This window comes from Sturnira hondurensis, unplaced genomic scaffold, assembly GCF_014824575.4.
Source record: "Sturnira hondurensis isolate 20B ecotype Veracruz unplaced genomic scaffold, ASM1482457v3 Scaffold0005563, whole genome shotgun sequence".
Lineage (NCBI taxonomy): Eukaryota > Metazoa > Chordata > Mammalia > Chiroptera > Phyllostomidae > Sturnira > Sturnira hondurensis.
In genome coordinates, this window is record NW_028078194.1 from 1207488 (window position 1) to 1235360 (window position 27873).

Consider the following 27873-nt stretch of genomic DNA (forward strand, 5'->3'; position numbering starts at 1 on the left):
GTCGAGGTACAGAGATGCTGGTGAGCTTCTTCGGGTCCTGTGCTGGGATAGAGCTGGGAGTCAGACTCAGTCGGTCAGACCCAGACGGTCTGACTCTAAGGCCTGCTCTCTGGACTTGTATCGATAACACATCCCTGTCTCCTGTACTGCATGCTGGGTGCTGGAAGCTTGTCCTTGTGGAGATTCCTGGGTCTAACCATCTTCCTTGTAGAATATGCCACCTCCAGTATAGGATTCTGGCCCAGATTGCTGAACAAAATTTTTGCTATTTTTACTTGATTCTTTGATTTTTAAGTGGTATTTTTCATTAAGAATTATTCCAATTTCTGTTATTACACTTGCTTTAGAAATCAGTTGTTTTGTTTTGGCCTAACAGTTGACGTATGCAATATATATTCATTTGTAACGTCTCTCCTTATACCCAGTGATTCTTCGCTGTAGGCAGCGAGGCTGTGTCTCCCTAATACAATGTATAATATATAGCTTATAATATATATTATATAAGTAATGAATAATATAATATTATCTGATTGTCTAGTATCTGATATACATTTAATGTGATATAGATGTTACATACATTATGTTAGATATGCATTATATACTGCTGTATACATTATATTCCTATATGTATACATTGTATGATGTGCACATTGTATATAATATATACTATATACATATATACTATCAATATATAATATGATGTATTATATATTATACATCATATTAGGGAGACATTTACATTATATGTAACTTCTACATAAAGAATCACTGGGTGTAAGGAGCGATGTTAGAAATGAGTGTGTGCACACTAAGTTGTTGGGCAGGTACCACACTCCTAGAATCTCTTACATCCCATTCATGAATGATGGTGGAATTATGGTGACATTTTATAACTATTTTTATTTACAATATTTTATAGAGTAATTGCAGAGTAAATTTTAGCTGTTCTTTGACTTGTCGAAGTCATTATGTCTAATTACAAGGGGCCAGATTTTAATTTTAGGTGGGAAGACTGCTATAGCAACTAAGAATATAAAGTTCTTAATTCCCCCAGAGCTTCTTTTTTCTTTCTATTGATTTTAGAAAGGGAGAGAGGAAGGGGGAGAGAGAGGAAGAGGAACATTGATTTGTTGTCCACTTATTTTTGCATTCATTGGTTCCTTCTTGTATGTGCCCTGACTGGGATTGGACCTACAACCTTGGCAAATTGGGATGACGCTCTAACCAGCTGAGCCACCCGGTCAGCCCCCAGAGCTTCTTTAGGAGAGACTGTGCCATCACTGATTTAAATATTTTAACATTACATTAGTCTTTATATAATTTCTTGGTCTTACCAATACTTTTCAGAAACCTGTAACTAGTACTGTTTTTTCTAAGGAGGCAAAACCTTTCCTTGGTCTTGTGTAAAATTTATGGGTAAAATTCATGGGTAAAACGTGACTATTTAGTTGAAGAAAAAATGTTAAATCTCATCTTTAAAAATGTAGTGTGCATGCTTTGATTGACCCTTGTGTGTAAATTATACATCATTATTTAACTCAAGTTTCTTTAAAAGGAACTATGTTTAAATTTTATGAGTTTAGGCTTGCTGAAGGATGATAGAATAAGACTTTTGGTGAATTTGGTGCTTTGTTTTTGAAACCTCTGCTGTACTGCTGTTTCCGTGGCATCACAGTGACCGAGCCACAGATTTGGTCAGGGTCCGAGTCTAGGTGATAACAGTCCCCTGGGACCCATGGTGAATTATTCATTTTGGTTGTTTGTTTTGATGACTGTTTGGGTGAATTTGGAAACAGGAAGCAACCATGACTCATTTTTAACCCTCCCTGACTCTTACCGAATACTACCTGCCCATTTTGCCTTTTCCTGTGTTCAGAGGGAAACCCCAGTGTGGGTCCCTTTGGACAGTGTTGCACTTGAAACTTGATTGGTTGGAGCAATTGTGCACTTTTTAATGAAAGCGGGTACGAAGACCGTAGTCAGTAATGATGGTCTTGGTTATATTCAGCTCAGTTAAGGACCCTGTGATTGTATTTATCTTAATGCTGGAGCCCGATTTTCTGACGGTGGAAATACGCATTTCCACCTCTGAGAAGAAGTGGAGGGAGCCCATTGTGCCTGGGGGTTCATGCTTCAGTCTTCTGGTGGATTGACTGTAGTTCTTTTCTCAGTGTATTTTGTCCTTGAAACGTTGGTTTGTGAACTGATTCACGAGATAAGTTTTCTTTAAGAGGAGGAACAAATGGACATGGTGGATGGAATGAGACTAGAAAAGAGAGGGTTGGAATAAGTCCTTTATGTGTTTGTGGTTTTGTTCAGTCAGGCAGAGAAACTGCCTTTTGAATCACTATATTACTTTAAGGAAAATTAATAAAAAGATGAAAATCAGTTGGAATCTTTGGGTGTGGAACTTTATTTTCCCAATTAATAAATAATTCAAAAAATTAAAATGTAGGCTTTGAAAGAAATGTAAATTACCATACATTTTTATGACATAAAGGTTATTTTTCTTTGGCAAGTATAATGGTATTGGAAAACTTTAGAAAGGTAACCAGGAAAGGCAGTGCTTCTCAGGCTGGTCTCCAAAAACCATGCCGTCTTCCATCCCACCGCCACTGATTTTTATTCAGTGTGTTTGGGTGGGTCATCCTGACAACCTTCTTGAGGGATTTTGATGCAGGCGGTCAATTAAACCACACTGAAGAAAACCTACTTAAGAGCTAAGTAGGTTTATCTTCAAATTTGTGTTTCTATTTTTATGTTTTCTGCATTTTCCCTCCTGATTTCCATGGACATTTTTATGTAATAACATAACCATCAAGCTGCCTTGGAGTTTCTATAATGGCACTCTATACTTTTTTCATTTTCTTATCAACACCTGCTTTTCGATAGATGGATTCAGACAACCGCAGGGCTGGTGGGAATTTTTAGAGGGTGTTGCACATCCTTCTGAGTGGCAGGTGTTAGGACAGGGCCGGGAGGGTCAGACCAGAAAAGGAAGTAGGGGGGCCAGATCTCTGGCCCTGAAGGGCTGGTGAGGGTGTTTAGACCTCTTCCAGTAAACACTAGGTTACTGGCGCGCATTCTTATTTTTTATGTATTGGTTTTAGAAAGAGGGTGAAAGAGAGAGAGAGAAAGAGAAAGAGAGAAAAAACAATGATTTGTTGTGCCACTTATTTATGCCTTCATTGGTTGCTTCTTGTATGTGCTCTAACCTGGGCTTGAACCCACAACCTTGGTGTATTGGGTACTAATGTGCATTTTTTTTATTTTATCCTGGCTATAGGATATGTTTTTATTTTTATTCATTTATTCAGAGAAAGAGAAAGTGGCAGAGAAAGAGAGAGAAACATTGACGTGTTAGAGAAACATCGATTGGTTGCCTCTCATGTACTCTCTGACCTGCAATTAAACCCCCAACCTAGGTACCCGTCTGGGCCCTGACAGGGAATGAACCCCGCACAACCTTTTTGATGTATGGGATGATGCTCCAACCAGCTGAGCCACCAGGGCACCAGTGTGCATTTCTGAGCAGAGAACTAACCTGGTGCAAACAAGTGTAACATCTTGAGCTACAGACATACAGTACCTGGTCCAGATTAGAGGTTAAGGAACAGGTGGGCAAAGCCAACTGTTCTGTCACGATAAAGGCTGGAGGGAGCAAGGCTGAGCAGTCAAGGCCTTGAATTTGGTAGGACTGACTTTGGAGGGGTTATGCAGCAGGGTTTATGCAGGGTTCTCTGGCTTTGTGTTCCAGGTCTGCAGTCAGTCAAGTCCTGTTTCCAGTAACTGCCTGTATGGTGTGTTACACTAGGGCCATGCAGCTCAGCTGTCAAGCCAGACCAGTGCCTCCGGGTTGAGAAAGCCCTTAAATAACTGCTGTACTACAACTACCGTAATGATATTGCAGAGCTCGGAGGACACAGTTATTTTCACGTTCGACCAGAAAAACTCAGTAATTTATCAAGATTCACACATCAGGAAACACAGATGTGGCAGAGTTAGAATTCAAATATGGAGCTACCTGCTCAAAATTTAAAGGCTTAAAATAAGTGTGAGTGGTCTGATTATGAAGTGGTACACACCTGTACAAACTGTACAGAGATAAGTGAATTGAATGGGACATCCTTCATGATTCCATTCTTAATAGGATGGCTGAGAAAAATTCAGTATATGTTGTTCAAACTATTTTCTTACAAATGCCAATACACATTAAATACGTATGTATTACAGCATTACAGAGATGGAGTCATACTTTGTATATTATTATACAACTTGCTTTTTTTTCACTTAATGCTATAATTTGAACAACTTTCTGGTTCAGCTCCTATAGATATAAGTCCTTCCTCAGGACTTGCTTCATCCACTATACAGATTCTTTATTTTAACTAATCCCTTTTTGTAGACTATTTCACTTCCAAAATGTTAATCTTTTTATACCATGCTGTAATGGAGTGGGGATGGCGGGGGAGAGAGACAGAGAATTATTTGGGCAGGATAGTCTATGGAGAAATCTTGGAAATGCTTGGTCAGTAGGAATGCATGTTAAAAATTTGCCCATTTTTTGTCCAATTCTCAACAATATTGAGTGTGACAATGATGTAAATTTTATCAATCAAATAAACAAAAATACCTTGTTCAAAGTCATAGTTTTATGAGTACTAGTGAAGTTAAACATTTTTTGCACGTTACTTAGCTATTTATATTTCTCTTATGATTTGTTTATTTTATTTGCCTTTTTTATTCAGCTCTTTCTCTCTTTCTTACTGTTCTGCAGATATTCCCCACAGCTTTGAGATAATATACTGGCCGTTGGGAGTGTTGCAAACTGTTTCCCTTTTGTTGTCCTTTGACTTACGGAAGAGATTTTTGAGGTATTAATAAAACATTTAAAAATTATTTTAAAATAATTTCAGACTTCCAGAAAATGCAAAAATTGTACATAGACTTTCTGTATATCTTTTACCAATTTCTCCCCAATTATTACATAATCACAGTAGTTATCAAAGTCAGGAAATTAATATTGTTGCATTACTTGTCTAAGCTACAGATCTTACTCACATTTCATCTCAGTCTTTCCTCTGGTCCAAGATCCCACCTGGGATCACACTTGCATTTAGTTGTCCTACCTTCTAGGTCCTTTTTAATCTCAAACAGTTCATTGCTTTCCCCTGTCTTTCATCATTTTGATCAGTTCTAAGACCATTGCCCAACTGTTCAGTAGAAAATCTGTCAGTGTTAGTGTGTCTGATGATTCTAGGTGAATATATAACTAACAATGTAACCTGGTCTGGAGGGGGTAGAAATGTCTTGCCTGAGGATGAGATGCTTTAAGCCAACACTGGAAAGATGCAGAGGGAGTGGAAGTGGGAGAAGAAGGTGGGGTCCAGTTGCGTAGACCTTGTTGGATGCATCTCAGAACTGCAAGATGCCAGGGTATGGAGGCTGCTGGGTTGGCAGCGAGGTCAGACCCGCCTTTTGAAGGACCTATTAAGGGTATGTAATATTATCAGTGATGGAAAGCTATTACAGGTTCTTAAGTAAAGCAGAGACAATCAATAGCTGAATGACGTACCTGTGGGCTGTAGAAATAATCAGAGGGGAGCATGCTGGAAAACAGACCAGTTAGAAGGCTACTGTAGCGATGCAGACAGAGAAAAGGGTGGCAAAGAGCAATAGCAGATGGCCACTTGCTGCAAGGAAAGATGATGAGCAAATGCAGATTCAAGAGAGTTTGGAGGGCAAATAAGAGTTTGCAGATATAAGTAATAGACTGGACCTGGAGTTGAGGGAGCAGACTCAGTGAGTATTTCTGGGTCTTGCCTGGTTTTGTGTAACTGATCAGATGTTGGTATCATTCATTGCGATGGACAAGTAGTTTTCTGTTGAAGTCAGAAGCATCATTATTTTCAATGACCTTACGTGACGTTTACAACATCTTTGCCAACTTTTGCTCCTATATTGTTATGCTCACTCAACTTCCAAGTTCTATGTTGTTTTTAGCTCAGAATCTCCCCCCTATAACTATTTATTCAGCATTCTTTTTACCACTCTTACTCCAGACCTCACTATGGCTTCGTACGCACCTCCCCTCTGGGTTGCTAGTTCTTCTTTCTGGAACTTTGTCACTGCCAGACTATTTTTTCCAGATTTATCAGGACATAATTTATAGGGATATAAGAGGCTATTTCAATTTAATAAACATGTACTAAGCGCCTAGTTAGGGCAGATCACCTTTTTTAGGCAGAATTGAGAATTAGATAAGAAGCTGAGCATAATTGAGAAGATTCAGGGACATTTGCCTGGTAGTGAAAAGAAACTCTATCTTTGCCTTAGTCCTTACATTCAAGTAAATTCTTCAGATCAAATATATTTATCTAAAAATATCTAGTCATTACCTAACTAGAAGAAAAGATTGTTGGACGTAGTTAAAAAGTTTTTGTCATCAGTGAGTTTGAAGGCGTTTTAAAGAAAAATGAAAAACCCAGATATAACGGATCCATTTGACAGCCTAAAATTTTAAAGTTTTCTACAAAAATGAAATAACTTTTCAATGAAAACTTCAGGTAAACTAATAAATGTAGAAAGAAGGATGGAAATAGAAAATTCACTGTTTTAAACACTACAGTAATAATTGAGAAAAATCATCTTTAGATGCTAAAGTTAGGGGGGAACTGTATTTGCATATTTTCAGAGTGACTGCCTATCAGATGCTTTGTACTATGAAGGACGAAGTGGTAGATTTGCAGGAGAGATGTGAACAAGAGATCAAAGTTAGTATCACTGATAATGGGGCAAATCAGTGTCTCTTAATGTACTGAGAAAGACATGCTTCTGGGGAATTTTTGCAAAAAAAAAGCATAATTCTGTCTGTTTTCTATATTGGCTTTGTAGCCGTTACCACAGTTTTAGTGATACAATGGTGCAGATAATGGTTTAATATCTTTATACCTGTCTGCCCTGACCCCTGCCCCTAGCAAAATGTACATGCAAGTTTTATAAGATCATATACAGTCTGTCTCTTTGCTCACCATTGTATCACTAGCTTCTAGCACAAAGTAGTCACTTAATAAATAATTCTGGATAAAAACATGAATGAAAGAATTTATTTGGTACTGGCAGTATTTGTGGGAAGTACGTATTTAGCCTGGGAACATACTGAGTGAGAAATCCGAGCTGATGTCCTGGTGGAAGTGGGTGGAAGGCACGGGAAGACACAGTGCTGAAGCTCACATTAAGCTTTAGTTGAAACCATGAAAAAATATGTCTTACGGAATAAAGGTATGTTAAGAGGAAGGACGAGAAATTAATAGTTGAGATGCAGCATGAGTGGAATGGGAGGAAACATCTCTGTTTCATTGAGGCCAAAGCAAGAGTCCGTTCTGAAGCAGGGATGTTCAGCTGATCAAGGCCAGGCATTTGGGGGTAACTTGTAACGCTCAGAGACATTTTATCTGAAACAGTGAGTCTCAAGTTTTAATGTGCTTAAAGGTCTCCTGGGCTGCTTGATGGAACTAGAGATTCACCGGCGGCCCTTCCCAGAAAGTCTGACGCACTTACCAGGGCCTAGAAATCTGTTTCTTGCAACAACCCGTCTCCTCTTCCACCAAGTACTACTTACGGTGCAGGTGGCCAAGGGACCACTTGGAGGAAACTTTACATCAGGGTAGAGAGAGGAATGTAAGTTTCAGGGAAGGAAAAAAAGGGAAGGAGTGAGTGGCCAGCGAAGAGGAGCAGCAGACAGCTACTTGCTAACAGCTTTGGCAGTAAAGGGGCTCTTGAAGCATTTAAAAATGGACTGCTGGGGAGGTTACAGATGGACACAGACTGTTTTTGCTTTTGTCCATTGCTCTGAAGACATTGTCTAGGGCAGTGGTCCCCAACCATTTTGGGACCAGGGACCCATTTCCTGAAGATGGGGGTGAGGTGGGGGACAGGAGGCAGAGCTCAGGCAAGCTGCTGCCCAGTTTCTTTCACCCAGTTCCTAACAGGGTTGGGGACCCCGGTCTAGGGCAAGACCAAACGCATGAACGAATGCAGCTGTTCACTGGAGCATGTTGAGGTTAGGATTCCTGTGGTTGGGGTCAGTGCAGGAGCAGTGAATGGGAAGTATCCGAGGATGGCCCTTGCTTTCATCTTGTTGAAGCACTGTTCTTAGAAAATTTATGAAAATTAAATAAAGTTGATTAATAATGCCCAAGAACTGACCTCATCTCTGAGCTTCAGGCAGCTGGCAGGCTAGAAAATGTTATTTTGAAATTTTATTTCTGACTCACTGTGCTTCATTCAATTAGATAACTTCCGGATAGTGTTTTCTTAAACGCAAATTGCAATAAGAAGTATGTACATTATGGCTTAGTGGCTTATGGGGTGGCTTATCTTTAGGATACATAATTTCCCAGAAATTTTAGGATTTCAACAGTGAGATAACAAAATGAATGTGCTCCTTTGGATTTATGATGACAAAATAATTGTGTACAAATATGAATTTTTCCCTTATACCTTAAATTCATATTCCAACTGTTTTATGATGCATATTAATGAAATCATCACGTTAAGAAATAGACCAGAATCCGAAATTAACACATTTATGAGTATAGGAAATTCTTTTTGACTACCACAGCTTAGAATTTACATTAAAAACCAGCACATATTTTGAATTAAAGTATGTCTTGGTAGACTAATTATGCATTTGAGTTTTTAAACTACATATTTCCCGGTGGTCAGTCCACAGGTAACAACTCATTCTGCCTAAGAAACAAGTGAAGGAAATGATTGCCCTTTTATTTGTTTGACAAGGAAAGATTATGAATCAGGTATTTGTAATGCTGAACTCAAATTTCATTTCTGCAGTAAATCTTATCTGCAGTAAATCTTATCATTCTTGCCCAAGGCCCAAGCATTTGACCTTCACCTGAGTTTACCATTAACTATTAAAATTAGTTGCCAGTATCGCTGTGTGACCAAGAGTATGAATTCTGGAATCCTGTGCACCTGGTTTTGAGCCCTCTTTCACCATTTGTTCAAGTTCCTTATTCTAGGCTCTAATTTTCTCATCTGCAAAGTGGAGGTACCAGTAGCTGTCATTCGTCCCCCTCTCAACAGCTCTTTCTCCACAGTTAGGGAAGCTGGGATTCTGCAGTTGGTGGTTGGAGGCAGAATCTCCTCCCGGGTGGTCCGACTCTGGAAGATGCCTGTCTAATTTCCAAGCTCTGCTGCCTCCTCTGTGATGAGGCTCTTGTAAGGGCTGAGATCATTGGGTTGGTACATTGTTTTAGTTACCCAGGGAAGAAAAGCTTTCTTTTGGCAGTGCCTGTTATTATTATGATAGCTCTTTTGCTTCACTGAAGGTGATAATACAGTTCTATAATAGTATCTCACCTGCCCAGAACTTAGTTTGCTCTTAGTGGAGGGAAAAAAATAAAGGTAAGAAAAATGCCATTTGAGCAGTCAAGTTAGAAATCATGTAGCACATACACTGTAATCAACATCAAGTTTACTCATAGGAGACCCCTTCAGATCCCTGTCCAATCCACCTTTTAATTTTACAAATACATTTAAGTTATGTTATCAGTGTTCTAAGATAGACTAAAGGACTGAAGCCACAGAAGTTTAGTGAAGAAATTGCTTTTTTTTTCTTTTTGTCTAACAGTAGCAAAACAGCATTTATTGAAAGGGTAATGAGCCAACGAATTACAAGAAGATTATAGAACCAGCTTGGAAACAGGCAGAAAAAAAGGCAGCTCAGGGTGGGGGCACTTAGAAAAGGAAACTGCAGGAATGGTCTAATGGCAGACAGTGTGGTCAGTGCCAGTAGAATAAAAAAAAAACAAAACCTTCGGCTGTTTCTTCCATCTGGTGTGTTCGAGAAGAAAGGACTGCAGTGGCCAAGCCCAGGCTGCACATCCATGCCTGGCTGTGAGGGTGATCACAGTAAGGATCCGTTTCTCACGATGTGCCAGATGGGGCTCCACTGGGGTTACTGTCCTAACGAGACCACGCACTGTGGTGCATTCCCTGCAAGACAACTGAGGGGCTCCTCAGCCCGTGAGTGGGAAAACTCCCCGGGGGAGGTGAGCTTTCAGCTGTGATGTGAGGATCAGTGTGAGTCAGCCAGCCCAGGAAAGTGGGCAGCTGAGGAATGTTCGGGGCAGAGGGCACTGCCAATGGCTGGATGCTGTGCAGCCTGGAGCACTTTTGGAAATGGTAAGAACCATGTCTCCCCATTTCACATGGTCCTCAGTCTTTTTTTCTTAACTAAAAATATGTATTTTGTACGTGATACAAATTTTTTTTTTACTTTAAACATCCTTACCGAGGTGTAATTGACATACAGCAAACTGCACATTTCGGTAAGGTCTGATGTATGTGTGCAGCTGTCTCCGCAGTGAAGATGAGGAACATCTCTATCACCCTCAAAAGTTTCCTAGTGTGCCCCGTAGTTGTCCCCACTTCTCCCTCCCTCCCAGCCACCCCAGCACCCCAAACATACTGACCTGCTTTCTGTCACTAGAGAGGAATTTACTTGCCTGCAGTTTTATAAAAAGGAAACCAGATAGTATGAACTTTCTAATATTGTGGCGATTAGACATTTATATAACTTATGAAGTGGTCACCCTGATAAGTCAAACACCATCTGACAACATACACAGTAATCACAATATTATTTGTGATACTTTATATGCCCATGACGACTTTGTAACTACAAACTTGCACATTTTAATTTTTTCCCCTTTGTCCCCCTCCCCTGAACCTTCTCCCATGTGGCAACCATGAAAATGTTCTCTGTGTCTATGAGTTTGTTTCTGTTTTGCTTGTAGTTTATTTTGGTTTTGATTTTTTTTTAGATTCCACATGTAAATGACATTATATGGAATTGTTTTTTCTCTGTCTGACTTATTTTACTCAGCGCAGTACCCTCTAGGTCCATCTAGATAGCAAGATTCCATTGTTTTTTATGGCGGAGTCATATTCCATTGCATATATGCACCACCTCTTTTTTTTAAATATTTTATTTATTTATTTTTAGAGAGAGGGGAAGGGAAGGAGAAAGAGGGAGACAAACATCAACGTGTGGTTGCCCCCCACGTGCCCCACACCAGGGACCTGGCCTGCAATCCAGGCATGTGTCCCAGACTGGGAATCGAATTGGTGACATTTAGTTTGCAGGCCCACCCTCAATCTGCTTGAGCTAGACCAGCCAGGATGCACCACGTCTTTATGCATTGATGTATTACTGGACACCTGGGTTGCTTCCATATCTTGGCTATTGTAAACAACGCCGGAGTGAACATAACAATACGTATGTCTTTTCAAATGAGTATTTTGGGTTTCTTCAGGTAAATAAGATGCAGCAGATTGGTGGCTGCATCTTTGTCTCTTGTGCCAACCTTTGTTTAAAGTCTATATTTTTCTGGTGTAAGTATTGCTACCCCAGATTTTTATCTCTGTTTTTATTTTTTTATAAAATAAAACTCATTTTATAAAGTAGACAACTAATGTATTTATTTGTTTTAATATTGTACTTTTAAAATTGTTATTCTATTATAGTTGCCTCAATTTTCCCCGTTGCTCTCCCCTGCCCTGCCCCCATCCCATATTTTCATGTTTTATTGTCATCCCTTTACTTTCAGTCTGTGTCTTTTGATCTCAAGGAATCTGTTGTCGACAGCATTCGTAAGTGTCTGTTTTCTTATCTGTTCAATCACTGTATGTTTTTTATTAGAACATTTAATTCATATACATTTAAAGTAATTGTTGATAGATATGTGGTTTTTGCCATTTTATTATTTATATTGTTGATCTTTCTTTTTGTTCTTAAAGAAGTCCTTTTAACATTTCTTTTGATGTTGGTTTGGTGGTAATGAATTCCTTTAGCTTTTGCTTGTCTGGGAAGCTGTTTATCTTTCCTTTAATTCTAAATGATAGCTTTACTGGGTAGAGTAATCATGACTGTAGTCTTTGCTTTTCATCACATTGAATATTTTGTGCCAGTTCCTTATAGCCTGCAAAGTTTCTGTTGAGAAACCAGCTGACAGTATTATGGGAACTTGCTTGTAGGTAACTAACTGCTTTCCTCTTTCTGCTTTTAAGATCCTTTCTTGTCTTTAACCTTTGGCATTTTAATTTTGATGTGTCTTGGTGTGGGCCTCTTTGGGTTCATCTTGTTTTCTTGTCTAGGATTTTCTGTGCTTCCTGGGCTTGGGTATCTATTTCCTTTGCCAGATTAGGGAAGTTTTCTGTCATTATTAACTCAAAAAATCTTAATATATTTTATTGATTGTGCCATTACAGTTGTCCCATTTCCCCCCCTTCATTCCCCTCCATCCTTCACATCCCCTCCCCCACCATTGCCCTCCTTTAGTTTATGTCCATGTGTCACAAGTTCTTTAGCTTCTACATTTCTCATACTCTTCTTGCCCTCCCCCTGTCTATTTTCTACCTACCGACTATGCTACTTTTTTCTGTACCTTCTCCCCCCTTCTCCTCCCAATCCCCTGTTGCTAACCCTCCGCGTGATCTCCTCAAAAAATTTTTTTAGTTCTTTACTCTCTCTCCTTCTGGTACCCCTATGATGTGATGTTGATACAATTGATGTTGTCCAAGAGAACCCTTAAATTATGCTCACTTTTTTGGATCCCTTTTCTTTTTTGCTATTCTAATTGGGTGTTTTCTGCTCTCATATCTTCCAAATTGCTGATTAGTTCCCAGCTTCATCCAGTCTACTGTTGGTTCCCTCTAGTATATTCTTCATTTCAGTTATTGTATTTTTCATTTTGGGTTAGTTGTTTTTTATGGTTTCTGTGTTCTTTTTTATGTTGTTGAATTTCTCATTAGGTTTCATGAGCATCCTTATAACCATTGCTTTGAACTCTGTACCAGTAGGTTGCTTGCCTATATTTCATTTACTTCTTCTGGAGGTTCTTCCTTTTCTTTCGTTTGGGGCATGCTTCTTTGTCTCCCCATTTTGGCTGCCTCCCTTTGTAGGTTTCTATGTATTAGGCAGAGATGTTCAATCTCCTGGTCTTGGTAGAGTGGCCTTACATAGTAGTGTTCTGTGGGATCCATTGGTGCAGTCTCCCTGGTCACCTGAGCTGGGTGCTTCAGTTGTGTCCTTTATGTGGGTTGCGTGCACCCTCTTGTTGTAATTGAGCTGTGATCACTGGTACAAACTACAAAGTGATCTGCAGATGGTTGCCACTTGTGCTGGGCTTGGAGGAGCCTGGGAGAGGCTAGGCTGCAAATTGAGGCCAGCTGCCACTGGAGCTGAAGTTGGGGATGCTTAGTAAGAGGTACAGGACATGCCAAGGCCAGATGCAGCTTGTTTGGGGTTTGTGACCTTTGAGAGATTATAGAAAACTCTGCAGCATGAATCAAGACAGGCTGTTTGTATAGAAAAGCCACTAGAAGTTGTTTATGTGGACCCAGAAGTCAGGTGTGGGGAGGTCTTAGGGAATTACCAGGTCAGGGGGGCAATGTCAGTTTGATAGAGATTCAGATATGGGGCCTACCTGTACTTGAAAGGGGAGGGCTCAGAAAAGGAACAATGGCTCTTGCCAGAACTTCTGTCTGGGAGAAAGTCAGACAATTCAGTTGCTGCCCATACGTCTCTGGTACCTTTGGAGCTGCTCCCCAAGCACTGGAGCTCAGTGTGAGTGAGTCCAGCAGCAAGGAAGTATGGGCTTGAGCCTGTTTAAAGGAACTCTTAGGACTCCAGTAGCCCTCCATCTAAATGACAATCTGCTGGTTTTTACAGCCAGAAGTTTTGGGGAATGTCTCTTCTATACACAGGAACCCTGGGTCCCTGGTATGGGGCTGGGACCCCCTGCTCCTCACAGGGGACCTCTGTAACCAAGATATCCCTCCTTATTTTTATTCACCACACTTGGGTGTGGGACCAGCTCATCCTGTACCTCTTCCCCTCCTACTAGCTTCCATGTGGCTTCTTCTGCATATTCTTAGTCATAGGACTTCTGTTCAGTCAGATTTCAGGCAGTTTTCACTTGTGGTTGTTCTGTAGTTTAGTTGTAATTTTGAAGAGATCATGGGAGGAGGTGAGCATCACATTTACCTGCTTCTCTTTCTTGACCAGAAGTCCAAGAAGTTGCTTTTAAATTGCTTTTCTAAACAAAAACAAATTAGAAATGCAGGGAAGCATTGCCATTAACAGCTACATTGAAATAAGAATGTGAATGACCAGGAGATAAATAATACTTGTATTTTAGTCAAGTAATATATTATTTTTAAAATATTTTATTTTTTATTCTAGAGAGAGAGGAAAGAAGGGGGAAAGAGAGGGTAAGAAACATTGATGTGAGGGAGAAGCATCGATTGGTTGCCTTCTCTATGCACCCCAGGGGACCAACCTGCAACCCAGGTATGCGCCTTGACTCGGAATAGAACCAGCAACCTTTTGCTTCACCACACGGTGCCCAACACTAGCCAGGGTCAACGTATGTAATATTATCTGAGAAATATTTCCTTCAAAAGTTGTTATATCTCACAGAAGCCTATTAGTAATATTATTTTAGTTATCCAGAATCACTGCTTTTGCTGTCAAATTCACATAGCTAAAGATATATTTCAGCCCTGGCTGGTGTAGCTCAGTGGATTGAGCGCGGGCCTGCGAACCAGAGGATCGTGGTTCGATTCCCAGTCAGGGCACATGCCTGGGTTGCAGGCCAGTTCCCTGCGGGCCAACTCCCAGCAGGGGATGCACGAAAGGCAACCATACATTGATGTTTCTCTCCCTCTCCTTCCCCTCTAAAGATAAATAAATAAATAAATAAATAAAATCTTAAAAAAAACAAAGAGCAAAAACCAAATTTAAAAAAAAAGATATATTTTATATTGATAGAGGAACCCTATGGCAATCAGGCAGCATATTACAGTACTCTGAGAGTGGCTTAAACAGTTGCATTTACTATATCTTGCACAATAGCACTTCAGAGGAGAATGGTGGCAGGATAAGTTAGCAGCTCAGCAGTGTCAGCAGGGAGACGGGCTCATCCCACACCCTCAGCATGCCAGCGGCTTCTTAGGCTTGAGTGACCCTTCTGGACTGCAAGATGGCCACCACATTTACAATCTTTCACGAAGACACATGTCCAATCGATCCAAAGGCCCACATTCTCCAGAACATCTCTTTTGTTCGAGATGAAAATCTTTCACGGAATCCTTCCAACAGGAATCTTCATGCTGGTCCAGTTGTCCAAGATTTGGTGACTTGCCAACCAACCGGCCAAGTCCTGAGAGTATTTGCACTCAGTTCTTCTGGAAAGTTGTTATTTTCCCTCGTTTAATAGATGAAGATAAAACGCCCCAAGAAGTTAAGTAAGATGCCATAGCATTCCGAAGTCATAGGTGGTAGAGGCTGGAAGTCCCCGTGTACATGGTCCCAACATCTGAGTGGTTGGGCTCCAGGAGCCCAACTGCCTCACCCTGCTGTCAGGATGAGAACTATATTGCGCTAAGAGAAATCATTCTTTTATTACTCACACTGTGACTTGATTACCCTCAGGGTAGCCCAGACTTACCTCAGAGTAATTTAAAACGTACATTGGGCGTGCTGATTTATTTAATAATGTCTCCTGTAGTTGCACCCTTGTTGATTGATCTGCTCTACACCATGGTGTCATGGTAGGTTTAACCTGGAATATTCCTCTAGGGGTAAGGTCCAAGCACTTGGCACCTAGAGGGTATTCACCTGAAGTACTTACAAAGTATAGAAAAAAAGTGCAAAAATAATAAAATCTGGTTCTAATATTCTGATCATGTTTCATATTTCTCATCAATATATTAGTGTATTTCTTCTGGGTTATAGTGTATTTCTGATTTTCAGTTATTACAGATGAGTATAAAAATCACAGTAATTGTCTGTTTAATGTCTGAATTTTTTAATCTTTACAAATGAACAAGGGTTTAGGCCTAGGTCATTTTCCCCCCGAAAGCAGGTCCCAATCTGTCAGTGTCACTCAGGAGATCCTTCTTTCTGTCTGTGTCATCTAAGGTACATCTAAGTACATCTAAGGTACTTCTGTCTGCCTGTGTCATCTTCCTACTTCCCTTTCGGTAAAGGCCACTGCAGCCCACACTCTAAGTGATGATAATTTCCTTTATTTATTTCCAGCTAAGTACGTCGTATCAGGTTCTTCCTGGAAAATATGAACTCTGACCCATGGGGTAAAGAAAGGCTGCTGGCCGGCCAATTAGAAATGAGACTCTGGAAGGTGGCATGTGCTCTTTGGGTCCTGGGCTTCTCTCACCTGCTTATCCAGTTCACCAGGCACTGGGTGGAGAGCAGTGCCTGGGGGGAGAAGACGCGTCTGGGTGAAGGCTCACGGGCTCTGCGACATGTGCTCAGTCTCTAAGGAGGTTGTTCACTGCCTGGAAGTGGGTCAGGATTCTGAACTGAACCACCAAAAATGTATTAAAAAGGAGAAAAAAGAAAGAGAGTTAAGGGAATTAAGGCTAAAAAGGTCACACAATAAACACTGGGCTAGGTCAGATTCTTTTCTCTGTTCACTCCTGGTGTTATTTGCTGCTGGCTTTATGGGATAGAATTATAGAGCTACTTCCACATTTTCGGGGGGAAGTTGAGACATGGAGAGATATCACATTGGGACCCCAAATCAGAAGGATTCTGCTGTCGGGCTGTAAACTGTGGGGGCATAGGAAGAATAAGCGTTCATAAACTCAGAGCTGCAAAATGTCACTTTAGAGAGGGTTCCTGCCTCTCCCAGGCCACTCACGGATGGCACTCATTTTTACCACATGCCCTCTGGGCCCTGTCGGAACTACCCAGTTGGTTCCAGGAGTTACTTAGCTGAACCCACAGGACACAGAGGGGTTTTCCTCTGTGTGCTCATTGTGAATGAATGGCTTTGATACCTCTTTATGCCTGGTTCCCCAAGCCTTTGTATGCGAGGATTAATAGGAAGCAGTCACTACTCTCCTCCTCTTTGAACAGTTATTTAAAGAAGAAATGGTTGTGTCTTTGGAGGCTACAGTGAGGAAAAGAGGCTAGATCTATAAAGGAAAGAAGCTCTAAAGTAAAAGAGACTCAGGGGGGTATACAACTGGTTAAACGTATCACCAGCCTGTGGTCCAGATGTTATCACCTCACAGGAATCCGGGCTGTGCTGGGGGTGGAGGTAGGGAGCAGGTCAAGATTAAATCAGGCTTCCCTAATGAGTGTTTTCAATTAGTTGTAAGCCACTCTGGAGTGGAGAGGTGGGGCAGTGGTGAGCCCCTGTGAGAGAGCCTGGCAGAATCTAATAAGGATGACTAGCAAGCAGGTGGGGCAGGGCCCATGACTCACACCCAGGCTCACTCCGGAGGCTGCCTGTGTGCTGTGTGCCCCAGAGCCCATCAGGCCTCCAAACTGCAATATCTTGTTTGCCCTTGTTATTTTCTGGGTGTCTTGTTTCAGTGTATTTCTGACCCTCCAAATTGCAATGTTTATCTTATCTTTATAGCACTCGAAATCATCTTCAGCTTGTCTTCCCACCACAGCAGCTGAAGCGTGAGGAGTTAGAGGAGTCGGCCATCCTGCCAGCCTCCTGTGCTGTTGAGCTCACAGGATTACCTCCCTGAAGCACCATTTGCTTATCATCATGGCACTTCAGCCGCTTGCCTTTCCTCCTGTTAGAAGTAGAGAACTTACATGAAAGTGCCTTCAATTTCCTCAGCAAAGACTAAACTTTCTACTCGCTTGACCCACTGCTGTTGTTACCGAAGAGACCCAAACCAAGGGGATCCCCCTCCTCAGTTCTTGCCTTGCTCACAAGAGAAGAATTCAAGCCAGAGACAACACGTATGGTGGAAATGAGATAGCAAGTTCATTTATGACATGCCCTCGATCAAAGGGCTGTAAGTGGGCACCCAGCTAACGCGAGTGCCCTGACTGCTGGGACTCCAGGAGTTGCATGCTTTAGCCAGCTTCTGGGTCTCTCTCCTTCTCCCCTTCCAAACCTTGGGATTAATATATAGTTATAAAGGCTTTCCTTCCGGACTAGTAAAGGCTTGCTTTCTGAGCTAGTGAAATTGCTACAAAGTCTTCCTTTCCCAACACACATAATTTCAAGGACTCTCCCTCCTCCTGCACTATCATAGATTTACTTGTGATGTTTGGAACACCTGGCAGTCTTATCAGAACAGGCTCAGGAGTGCTGAGTCAATAGGTTGAGACATGTTCCCCTCCTCCTCCTTGCTTTGGCTTACTATCTATCTTACTTAACATTGTCACACCTCCCAAGACAATGTCACTTCTCCCGATGATATCCTGCTTCCTCCTTTGCCCACAGGTCTGTTTGTAAATTATAATGCCATTGACCTCCAGCCTTTGCTCAACACCCTAAATAGCTCTCCATTTCACTCCAAGCACTAGCGAAAATCCCTTTGGCGATCACAAAGGCCTCCTTGCTTTCCTTGCCTCTCTTATTTTCTCCCCACTTTCTTTTTTCAGGCAGACATATTACCTTCTAACTTACTATGCAACTTGTTTATTTAAAAGGTTTGTTGTTAATCTGTCACTCCTGACTAAAAGGTAAACTCCACAACGGCAGAAATATTTTCCAATTTTATACGTGCTCCATAGACCTAGAACAATGCCTGGCACATCCTAGGTGTTCAATTGATGTTTGTTGAATGGATGAGATTAATACTGGATAGACCTGAACTGAGAGAATTAAGTGAAGTACTTGTAAGTTTACTAACCTTCTATTATATGCCTGGGAATGTGATGGAAAGTATATCGTAGATTTTTTAAAAACTTGCTTCTTCATTCATTGATTTGACAAAAACATATTAAGCCCTTATCAAGGAGCAGGCACTGTTCTGAACTCAGGATAGAAGATAAACAATAACAATTAAACATTGCAGGTACCAGGGCCCAGTTTTGCCACATCCTCTAATATGCTTTTTTAAAGAGAAGCTGAAATCTGAATTTTTATATGACTCTCCCAATTTTTAAACGTTGATAACTAACTTCCAATTTTAAAATTTTCTGTAACAGCCAAATTAAACATTTATGACGACCAAATGTTTATGATGACCAAAACCAAAGTATTAGACAAGATAAAGTTAGTCTCTGTCGTACTGGTCTGAGTGTAAGCAAACTGGACTGCTCTTCTCTTCTTGCTTTGCCATCGCTCCTCCCTGTGCCCGAAGGTGGCTCACCTGTGTGGCAGCACCCCAGCTCACGGACAGAGAAGGCCATGTGCCTTCCTTTAAAGGGTAGAATCCACACTCCCATCGCGGTACCTCAGCTCATAGCCCATTGGCCGGAGCTTGGTGACATGGCCGTACCTAACTCCAAGAAAGGCTGGAAAACATAGGTTTGACCTAGATGGCTATGTATCAGCTGAATGTTATATTTCATATTAGAAAAAGAAAATGGGCATCACGGAATATGCAGCAGTCTGCTGCTTTCGCTACTGTGGGCTTCAGGTTGTGTGAAGCAAGGTATCTCTTACTGTGCCCTCAGTTTTCTAATTATTTTAGCAGACCCTAGCAGCATAAATGGAAGGTGACACTTGACTTTTTTTCCCCTCTCTTATATCCTTCTGGACCACTGTATTTCTGGTTAGGTTGACATAACATGCTGTGTTTTGTTGTGATTTGTGTGTTTGTTTGCACAGTAGGTCTAGAGCAGCAGTTTGGTCTTCAGATCCCTTTGCATTCTTAAAAATGATGAAGGACGCTGGGTAGCTTTGTTTATGTGGGTTATATCTATTTATATTTATCGTATTAAAAGTTAAACATACAGCCCTGGCTGGTGTAGCTCAGTGGACTGAGCATGGGCCTGCAAACCGGAGGGTCACTGTTCGATTCCCAGTCAGGGCATATGCCTGGGTTGCAGGCTAGTTCCCAGCAGGGGACCCATGAGAAGCAACCATACATTGATATTTCTTTCCCTCTCTCCTTCCCTTCCCCTCTAAATATAAATAAATAAATAAATGTAAAAAAAAGTTAAACATGCATTTATAGACATATTCAAGAACCTCAAGAAATCTCCACTATACAGTTGTGAGAGATTGATGGGTAAAACAAATAAAGCAAATACTATTTTGGTAATATTATGAAAATAATAATGACCTGGCACACCCTTTAATAGGAGCTTTGGGACCTTTTCTACATTTTGACAGCTACTGATTAAGAGAATATAACCTGTTTATGTTGATTTTGGTAATTGTAACATATTGCAGCTAATAAATGCTGGGGATTTAAAAATAAAGGAATTAAGACAGGGCCACTGCCGTGGAGTAGTTAATGGTAAAAATAATAATAATAGTAATAATAATAATAATAATAAAGTCAACCAACCAATCTATAAACTTCTTTCATCTTAGATTTGAGGAGAGTTTGTTTCTATTTCTGAAGTATAAATATGTGTGTGGGAGTTAATAGTGATTGGTTTCCATCTATAGTAATTTAATAAATTCCAGTGTGTAAGATATATTGAATTAAATGTTTCATACATTTAGAAGTTCATCGCAGAGAAATTGGTTTGATTTTTGTGTACACTTACCGATTGTTTGGGGCCACCCATCCCTGAATCTCCCTTTTCTCACCTGGCACACCCCACCGCCTTCTACGGGAGTGTAAAGCACTCGTGTCTGCATTTTCAGCCAGCCTTGCCGCCAGGCCACAGGCATGTGACGAGGCTCTGGCAGTCAGATGTTTCCTTCTCATACTTTGAAGTGGAAACTAGTGACATGAAGAAACTGAGGCATCCCTGGCTGGTGTAGCTCAGTGGATTGAGCACGGGCCTGCGAACCACATGATCACGGTTCAATTCCCAGTCAGGGCACATGCCTGGGTTGCAGGCCAGTTCCCAGTGGGGGACACACGACAGGCAACCGTACATTGATATTTCTCTCCCTCGCTCCTTCCCTTCCCCTCTCTCTCTCTCTCTCTCTCTCTCTATATATATATATATATATATATATAAAAGATAAAAGAAACTGAGGCAGCTCCACCTGTTTTCTAGGGCAGCCCCAGGGGTTGCCAGTGAGAGATGCCGGCTCCCCCAACCGTCAGACTGGTGCTGCAGTGGGATTTGGGGTGATCTTCCTGGATATGGAGCCTCCAAGCGCTATTTCTCTGGCCTTCCTGGAAAATGTTTTTAATGAGGTTTTTATTTTTCAATTACACTCAATGTACAATAGTCTTCCTGGAAATTTGTGATCTTTCCATTGTTCTCTGAACTCAGGAGTCAGTTCCTTTGCCTGCCAGGTGAGAATCCCGCTTGATACATTCTCCAATGCAGTGCCTTCCAAAGTGTTGTTTGGAAACCTCATGCTTCAGAATAGCTGGGCCGCGCCCTAATGCTCAGTGCCTATTGGTGGGCTTAAAATTGGTGGATTCAGATTCCTTGTAGGTGAGTCCCAGGAGTCTGCATTTTTAAAAAGTCCCAGGGTTATGTCATTTTTAGATAATGTAAAATTTAGCAACTGCTGTTCTAATGTTTCCAACTTTTTTTTAATAATTTGGTCCGTATTTAAAGGTCTGAGTAACCCCAGAAGATTTTGCAAGACCATAATCAATGACTAGTATTTCCTTGTTCCTTTCTCTTTCCACACAGCTCCAAATTCCCCATAAGCCTCTTTGTTCTGCTTCTGTAACTCTCGGAATGTCTTTTTCCCTCCCTGGTTTATTTTTTCTCACTAAGTAGTGGTAATTCCCCAAATGGGATTGCCTACACTCTGTGGTACAGGGTTTTTAAACTCTACTGTGACTGGCTTTCTCCAGCCCATTTCTTCCTTGAGTGTTTCTGCAGCCTCCCAGCTTACGTCTCCAGGGGTCACTGGAGAGGTTGAAGGGGAAACACTAGATAGAACATGATAGGTGGCTTTCTTTGGGGGGGGTCAGCCATGGATTCAGGCCCCAAATGAACACAGACGAGTTAAATACTCAACGTCTGAGATTTCTAGAATCACAGAATGTTATAACTTGGAAGAATGCAGCTTAACCCCCACGTTTTATAAATGAGGACATATGAAGATATGTGTCATTCATCACACCAGTTATTAGTGAAGTATAAAGGCCAAAATAATTTTGGAAGAAGTGGGAAGTAATGAGGCAAAGCTTGACCTAAATGAGCATAAAGAAGAGAGACTACTTGAATTTGGGTATGTTCACTTAACATCTCTTAGCCTCAGTTTCCTCAACTATAAAATAAAGATTCTAATAATAGCTAACATTCATATAATATTGACGGCGTGCTAAGAACTACTCTAAGGACTTTATCTGCTGTTTCATTTAATCCTTCTCCCAACCACGTGACATGGGTAGTGTTATTTATCCCATTTTTCAGATAAACAGGAAAGGGAGATAATTGACCTGCAGCCACACAATTAGTGTATTTATTTTCTTTTTTTTAAAGATTTATTTATTTATTTATTTATCTTTGGAGGGGAAGGAGAGAGGGAGAGAAACACCAATGTATGGTTGCCCTTCGTGCATCCCCTGCTGGGAGTTGGCCTGCAGGGAACTGGCCTGCAACCCAGGCATGTGCCCTGACTGGGAATCGAACCGCGATCCTCTGGTTCGCAGGCCTGTGCTCAATCCACTGAGCTACGCCAGCCAGGGCCGTGTATTTATTTTCTATTGCTGCTTTACAGATCACCACTGGCTTCATGGCCTAAGACAATACATTTATTACCTCACAGTTTTGTGGGTCAGGACTCTGCTCGGGATCCCATAAGGCAGCAATGGAGATGTCGACAGGGGTAAAGATCTCATCTGAGGCTTGGGATCCTCCTCCAAACTTACGTAGTTACAGGAAGAATTCATTTCCTTGCAGCTGTGGAATGGTGGCTGAGTCTTCAAGACTCGCAGAAAAGCTTCTACCTTCTTGAAAGGCCTCACCTGATCATGTCCAGCCCATCCAGGATAATCTCCCTTTTGGTTAATGTAACATCAAGCGATTAGGGCCCTTAATATAATACATCTTCAAATCGTTTCGTCTTTGCCATATGATATAATGTAATCACGACAGTAATATCCCATCATCCCCTTTGCCATGTTATGGATTAGATACCAGTTACAGGCCTTGTCCACACTCAGAAGGAGGGGAGTGCACTCACCTTCGGATTCCCATGGGCAGGAATCACAGAGTCATCTCGGAATTCTACCTCCCAGAAATAAGAGGGCTTAGTTTAAGTCCAGACTGACACCAGGCTTTAGAGTCCATGTTCTAAGTCCCTGTTCTTAGTCACTGTGATCTGTCTCACTTCGAAGACAGTAAACCTACTTAATAACCTTGCATAAGTTCTCCTTAGAAACCCAGCAGATTCATTCCGGGTACTGGGCAGTGATTAATTCTCTTCACATCTTCACTTTTAAGAAAACATAAGCACCTGCAGTTTTGTATTTCCAGGAAGTTATTTCCAATGGCCCCTCTAGAAAAAAACCAACCAATCATTAAAGTTATTTTAATTCGTTCATATTCTTCTGAGGCAGCAATAATCCTGGGGCTAATGACTTGAGACTGGGGTTCTTAAAAAAAATAACCCAAGCTCTGCCTTTTTTGTTTGTCTTTGAAACAGATGAAGTGATTGGGAAGAAACAGTGACCACCTTCACTCTATACACAGGACACCATGGATCAGCCTTTTACTGTGAATTCCCTGGTAAGTGACACCAACTTGCAGGCTACATATGGTTAGAAAACCCAAAAAGGAACAGAAACAAACCAAGTGTGAAATGAATGGCAATTGGTTCAAGAACTTTCCTGCTTGTTGTTTTTCATCCTTGTGGTCTTCTCCTTTGAGGAAGTGACTAATAAAGCCATCTTTGCTTGAGTTAAAAATAAACTTATTTCCACAAGAGGGTGGCATGTTGACTTATCTTGTTAGAGTGAGTGCAGGAGTGTAGTCCTTTAGCAGAACACCAGAGAGAAGAATTTCAGAGTTCACTTTGTGGCAGGTCCTTCTGCCTCTTCTTTGTGCCTCGGCTTCTTTATAGGTGAGGATTGGAGGCTTGCCTTGTGTGGTGATGAGGGAAATGTTTTATATTTAATACCTAAATGTTGCTTTGGGGTCTTGTGTAAATGTCTGCACACCTGAAACTCTTGTTTTTCTCACTTTCCCCCTTTCGGCCCCACACTGTGCGTGTATCTCTAGCTGACTCTTAGAAGAAGCAACGTGCAGGAGGGGAAATAACAGGCACCTTGGGATCCCGTGAGCTTATTCTGCGTCCCAGATCAGTCTTTGAGTGTGAAGATAGGCACATTATATAACCTCCATGGTCCTGTTTCTGTACTCTGTGCCTTGTGACAATTGCAAACAATATTTTTTGTGTTCTCAGCCTATCCTGGGGGCTTGATAAATGGAAGCTGTCGTTACCACTACCCTCCTGACCACCCTTCCCAACCCACTCACCGCAGCCCCCGGGCAGCCCTGAGAGCAGCAGTGTCCTGAATACCCTCTACACACAAAGCTCAGCACCTGAACGTAAAGAGACAGAGGGCCTGGGGCTTGCGCTGAAGGAGGTTAGGGCCCAATGTTCTTTCTCTCCCAGGAGTGTCTTCCTCAGAAGCTCAGTTGCTTTGAGAGGATGTGTGAAGGGGAGAGAATTGTAGGAACTTTTTCACTTTCTAACCTCATGTTGCAGGATAATAAAGGCTGCTTCATTTCTACTTGTACAGAGGAAGTAAGTGTCTTTTGTGGTTTTCTAGAATGTATGTAAGAATAATTAAAATTTTAGTGGACAGTCAATGTAAAAATGAAACTAAAGCTTTTTCATCTGGAAATTTTGTATTTTCATCCAAGAACCTCACATGCAAGCAAAACACGGACTGATGAAGATTTTAGGCCATTGCCCAGATCATCTGTGAAATCAGTTTTAAATTTGGGAAGGATAGGACTGTTCAGGAAAGGAAAGGTAAAAATCTTTTATCTTCCAGTAAAAAGATAATCTAACTATAGTCATGTTGCCTCCTTCTCTCTTTTTCTCCTTTACTTGGTTCATTTATTGATTGTCATTTATGTTGTAAGGATTGTGCTATGACACAGCTAAACAACAGGTGTGAATGAAAAATGATTCCTTCAAGGAGTTCATAAGAAATTAAAAACACTTGTACACAAATAATTATAATTTAGCGTGCACTGTATACTCAGTAATGGACAGATTGTTTCTATACATACAGGAGGCCGGAAGCCCTCTTTAGAAAATTCCCTAATTTCCATAGATTTTTTTTTCCTAGTCATTTTCTGATGTCATTGATGCATTTATCAATATTCAAGTAACAGTGTTCTCACGGAGTGCTGTTGAGCTCTGCTGGTGAGTGTGACTGGGGGAACGAGAAGGTGTTGTCATGGTGTCTGAGACTTCCCAGTGGGAAAAGATGGTGTGTAGTCGGGACTGAGCCTCAGAGTTCACAGGCTCTGATTCCTGCCTCTGATGTGGAGAAGCCCTCTGACCACATCTCTGGAATTAGCATGGCTTTCAGAGATGAGAAGAGCGGTGCCATGGGGTTTGGATGGAAGGAAGTGTGTGCTAATGTAAGAGGAAGCCACTTAGAAATGGTCTGAGGGTTGGTGTTGCTAGCCGTCACACCTCTCTGATTCTGGAATTCTGGACCAAGTGAAAACAGATTTAAGGTGCCAGGAAAGGATCATAATCAAGTGCACCCTTTATTTCAAGAACAGGGGAGAACGATTGACAAGTTTTCTTATCTGGTCTAAATTGAACTGGCTTCCCCACCCAATCACAGGAGGGATGGCTAGAGACCTTCGGGGTGGGAAACCCAGGCTCTGAGAGCTTCCTCTGGGAGAAGGAAACAGAGAGGAGGAAAACCACCCATGTCACCGTAGGCCAGGTCAAAAGGTGACAGAAAGTAGAGGAGGCATGGCCTGCTTTTAACCTCATGGGGCCTTCAGAAACACAGTTATGGCTCTGGGGCTATTTATATATCAAACCTAAAGAGTCATTCCAAATCTCTAGGGTTCCATCTGCTGTAAAATTACAACCAGAGTAGACCAGATGGCGTTGGAAAAACTGCAGGTATCTACTTCACTACACCCTGCCCCTGGCGGCTGGTTCAGTAACTTATGGCCAGACTAAAATTATGTCTGCCTTGATTTCTTGTTTAATTTTCTACTGACCTTAGTCTAATCAAATGCTCTGCCCACCCTGTAATCGGACTTGCAACCTGCCTGGAGAGCCTGAGGGGCACTTGGGAAGCGGTATTTGTTCTGGGCTAATTCCATTCTTCTGGCATCAGAAGACTGTAGTGCCTCTGGGAAGCCAGTCTCCAGAGTCTGTCGAACTGAGGTGGGGCCTGGTAGGAATTGGCCTGGTGGAGAAGCTCAGGTGATGCTGATGCGGCTGGTCCAGGGAGCACACTGTGCGAAGCACTTGTCTAAAGCTGCGTCAGCACACTGTGGTCTGAAGGCCAAATTCATCTGCTCATTCTTGTAAATAAAAATGTGGATCACAGCCAGGATCATTTCGTTAAATATTGTGGCTGCTTTCATACCAGCAGAGTGGAGCAGCTGAGATGGAGACCATGTGGTCTGCAAAGCCTAAAGTATTTGCTTTATGACCTTTAACAGAAAACAATAACAACACACACACACACACACACACACGTTGACCCTTTTGCCTTTCTGAAGCACTGATTTTTTAAATTGAATAATTACCCTGAATGTATAATGTCCTGTGCTTTTCCAAATGTGTGCAGATGCTGTTTTTATTAATAAAATGCAGATCTATTAATACAACTGACTTTTCCTTAGTAATTATTATCATTACTTTTGCAGGCAGGGATGAATTAGTATAATTACTATTATGTGGAGGTCTACGGTTTTTTTAATGGTAAAAACAATGTGAAGTATCTATATGCTTGGGAGGGTTTCTCCAGGACTTATTTGTGGAGTTTTGTTCACTTGGTGAGGATGCAGGGAGACCCTGAAAGCTTCTTTAACAAAAAACAAAAAAGTATTCATCGATTTAGAGAGAGAGAGAGAGAAACATCAATTTATTGTTCTACTTATTTATGCACTCATTGGTAGATTCTTGTGTGTGCCCTGACCTGGGATCAAACCTAAAACCTTGGCGTATCCAAACCAACTGAGCTACCTGGCCATGGCTGAAAGCTTCTTATTAAACTAGGAATATTCTGGAAGAGAGTGTTGAACCCTTATGACAACCTTGAATCCAAGCTATCTCAGGGAGACCCTTCAGAGTAGAATGACATTCTTTCCTGGCAAGAATCCTTCTCTTGGTCTGCTTCACAAGGCCCAGGATGGAAGACATCCATGAGGAAAAAGAGTCCATGCTACTTTACTTAATATGACCTAAACATTTGCATGCCAGGAACAGCCATATAATTGTACCCCAAACCCTGAAAGAGATCTCCTCACAGTACCAATGTATGTTTTTTTTCTGTAGATGTGTGTCTTTTTGTGTTTAGATGGTGTGTTGAAGCAAAAAGTCTTTGCTTTTATCATCTTACTAACTCTTAGGAAAAGCTTTCCGTAAATATTGTTGCCAGGTATTTAGTACAGAAAATGCACCCCTAATTTCAGCCAGATTCATTTCTTCCGATAGTCAGAGTTTCCCATTTTGCTTTGCAGAAGAAGTTAGCTGCCATGCCTGACCACACGGATGTCTCCCTCAGCCCGGAGGAGCGAGTCCGGGCCCTAAGCAAGCTTGGATGCAATATCTCCATCAATGAGGACATTACTCCACGCCGCTACTTCAGATCCGGAGTGGAAATGGAGAGGATGGCATCTGTGTATCTCGAAGAAGGAAACTTGGAAAATGCCTATGTACTTTATAATAAATTTATAACGTAAGTCTTTGTAATGAGAAAATTGAGAAAGTATTGACATCGATGTCTTGGTGAGACATTTTGTATGCCAGG

At 41.4% G+C, this 27873-nt stretch overlaps 1 protein-coding gene across 3 annotated transcripts in view; it reads left to right on the forward strand.

The window, feature by feature from the left end:
* STAMBPL1 (STAM binding protein like 1) overlaps window positions 1-27873 on the forward strand; it is a 48972-nt gene that overhangs the window by 4675 nt on the left and 16424 nt on the right. For 2 of the 3 annotated variants that reach the window (XM_037047290.1, XM_037047292.1), the window contains exons 2-3: window positions 23553-23635; window positions 27584-27801. In XM_037047290.1, coding sequence (XP_036903185.1) covers window positions 23606-23635; window positions 27584-27801 — 248 coding nt within the window. In that variant the 5' untranslated portion in view covers window positions 23553-23605. Of the gene's footprint in view, window positions 1-23550; window positions 23636-24775; window positions 24888-27583; window positions 27802-27873 lie in introns of those variants that run through there. The other variant, XM_037047291.1, reaches the window with a different exon arrangement.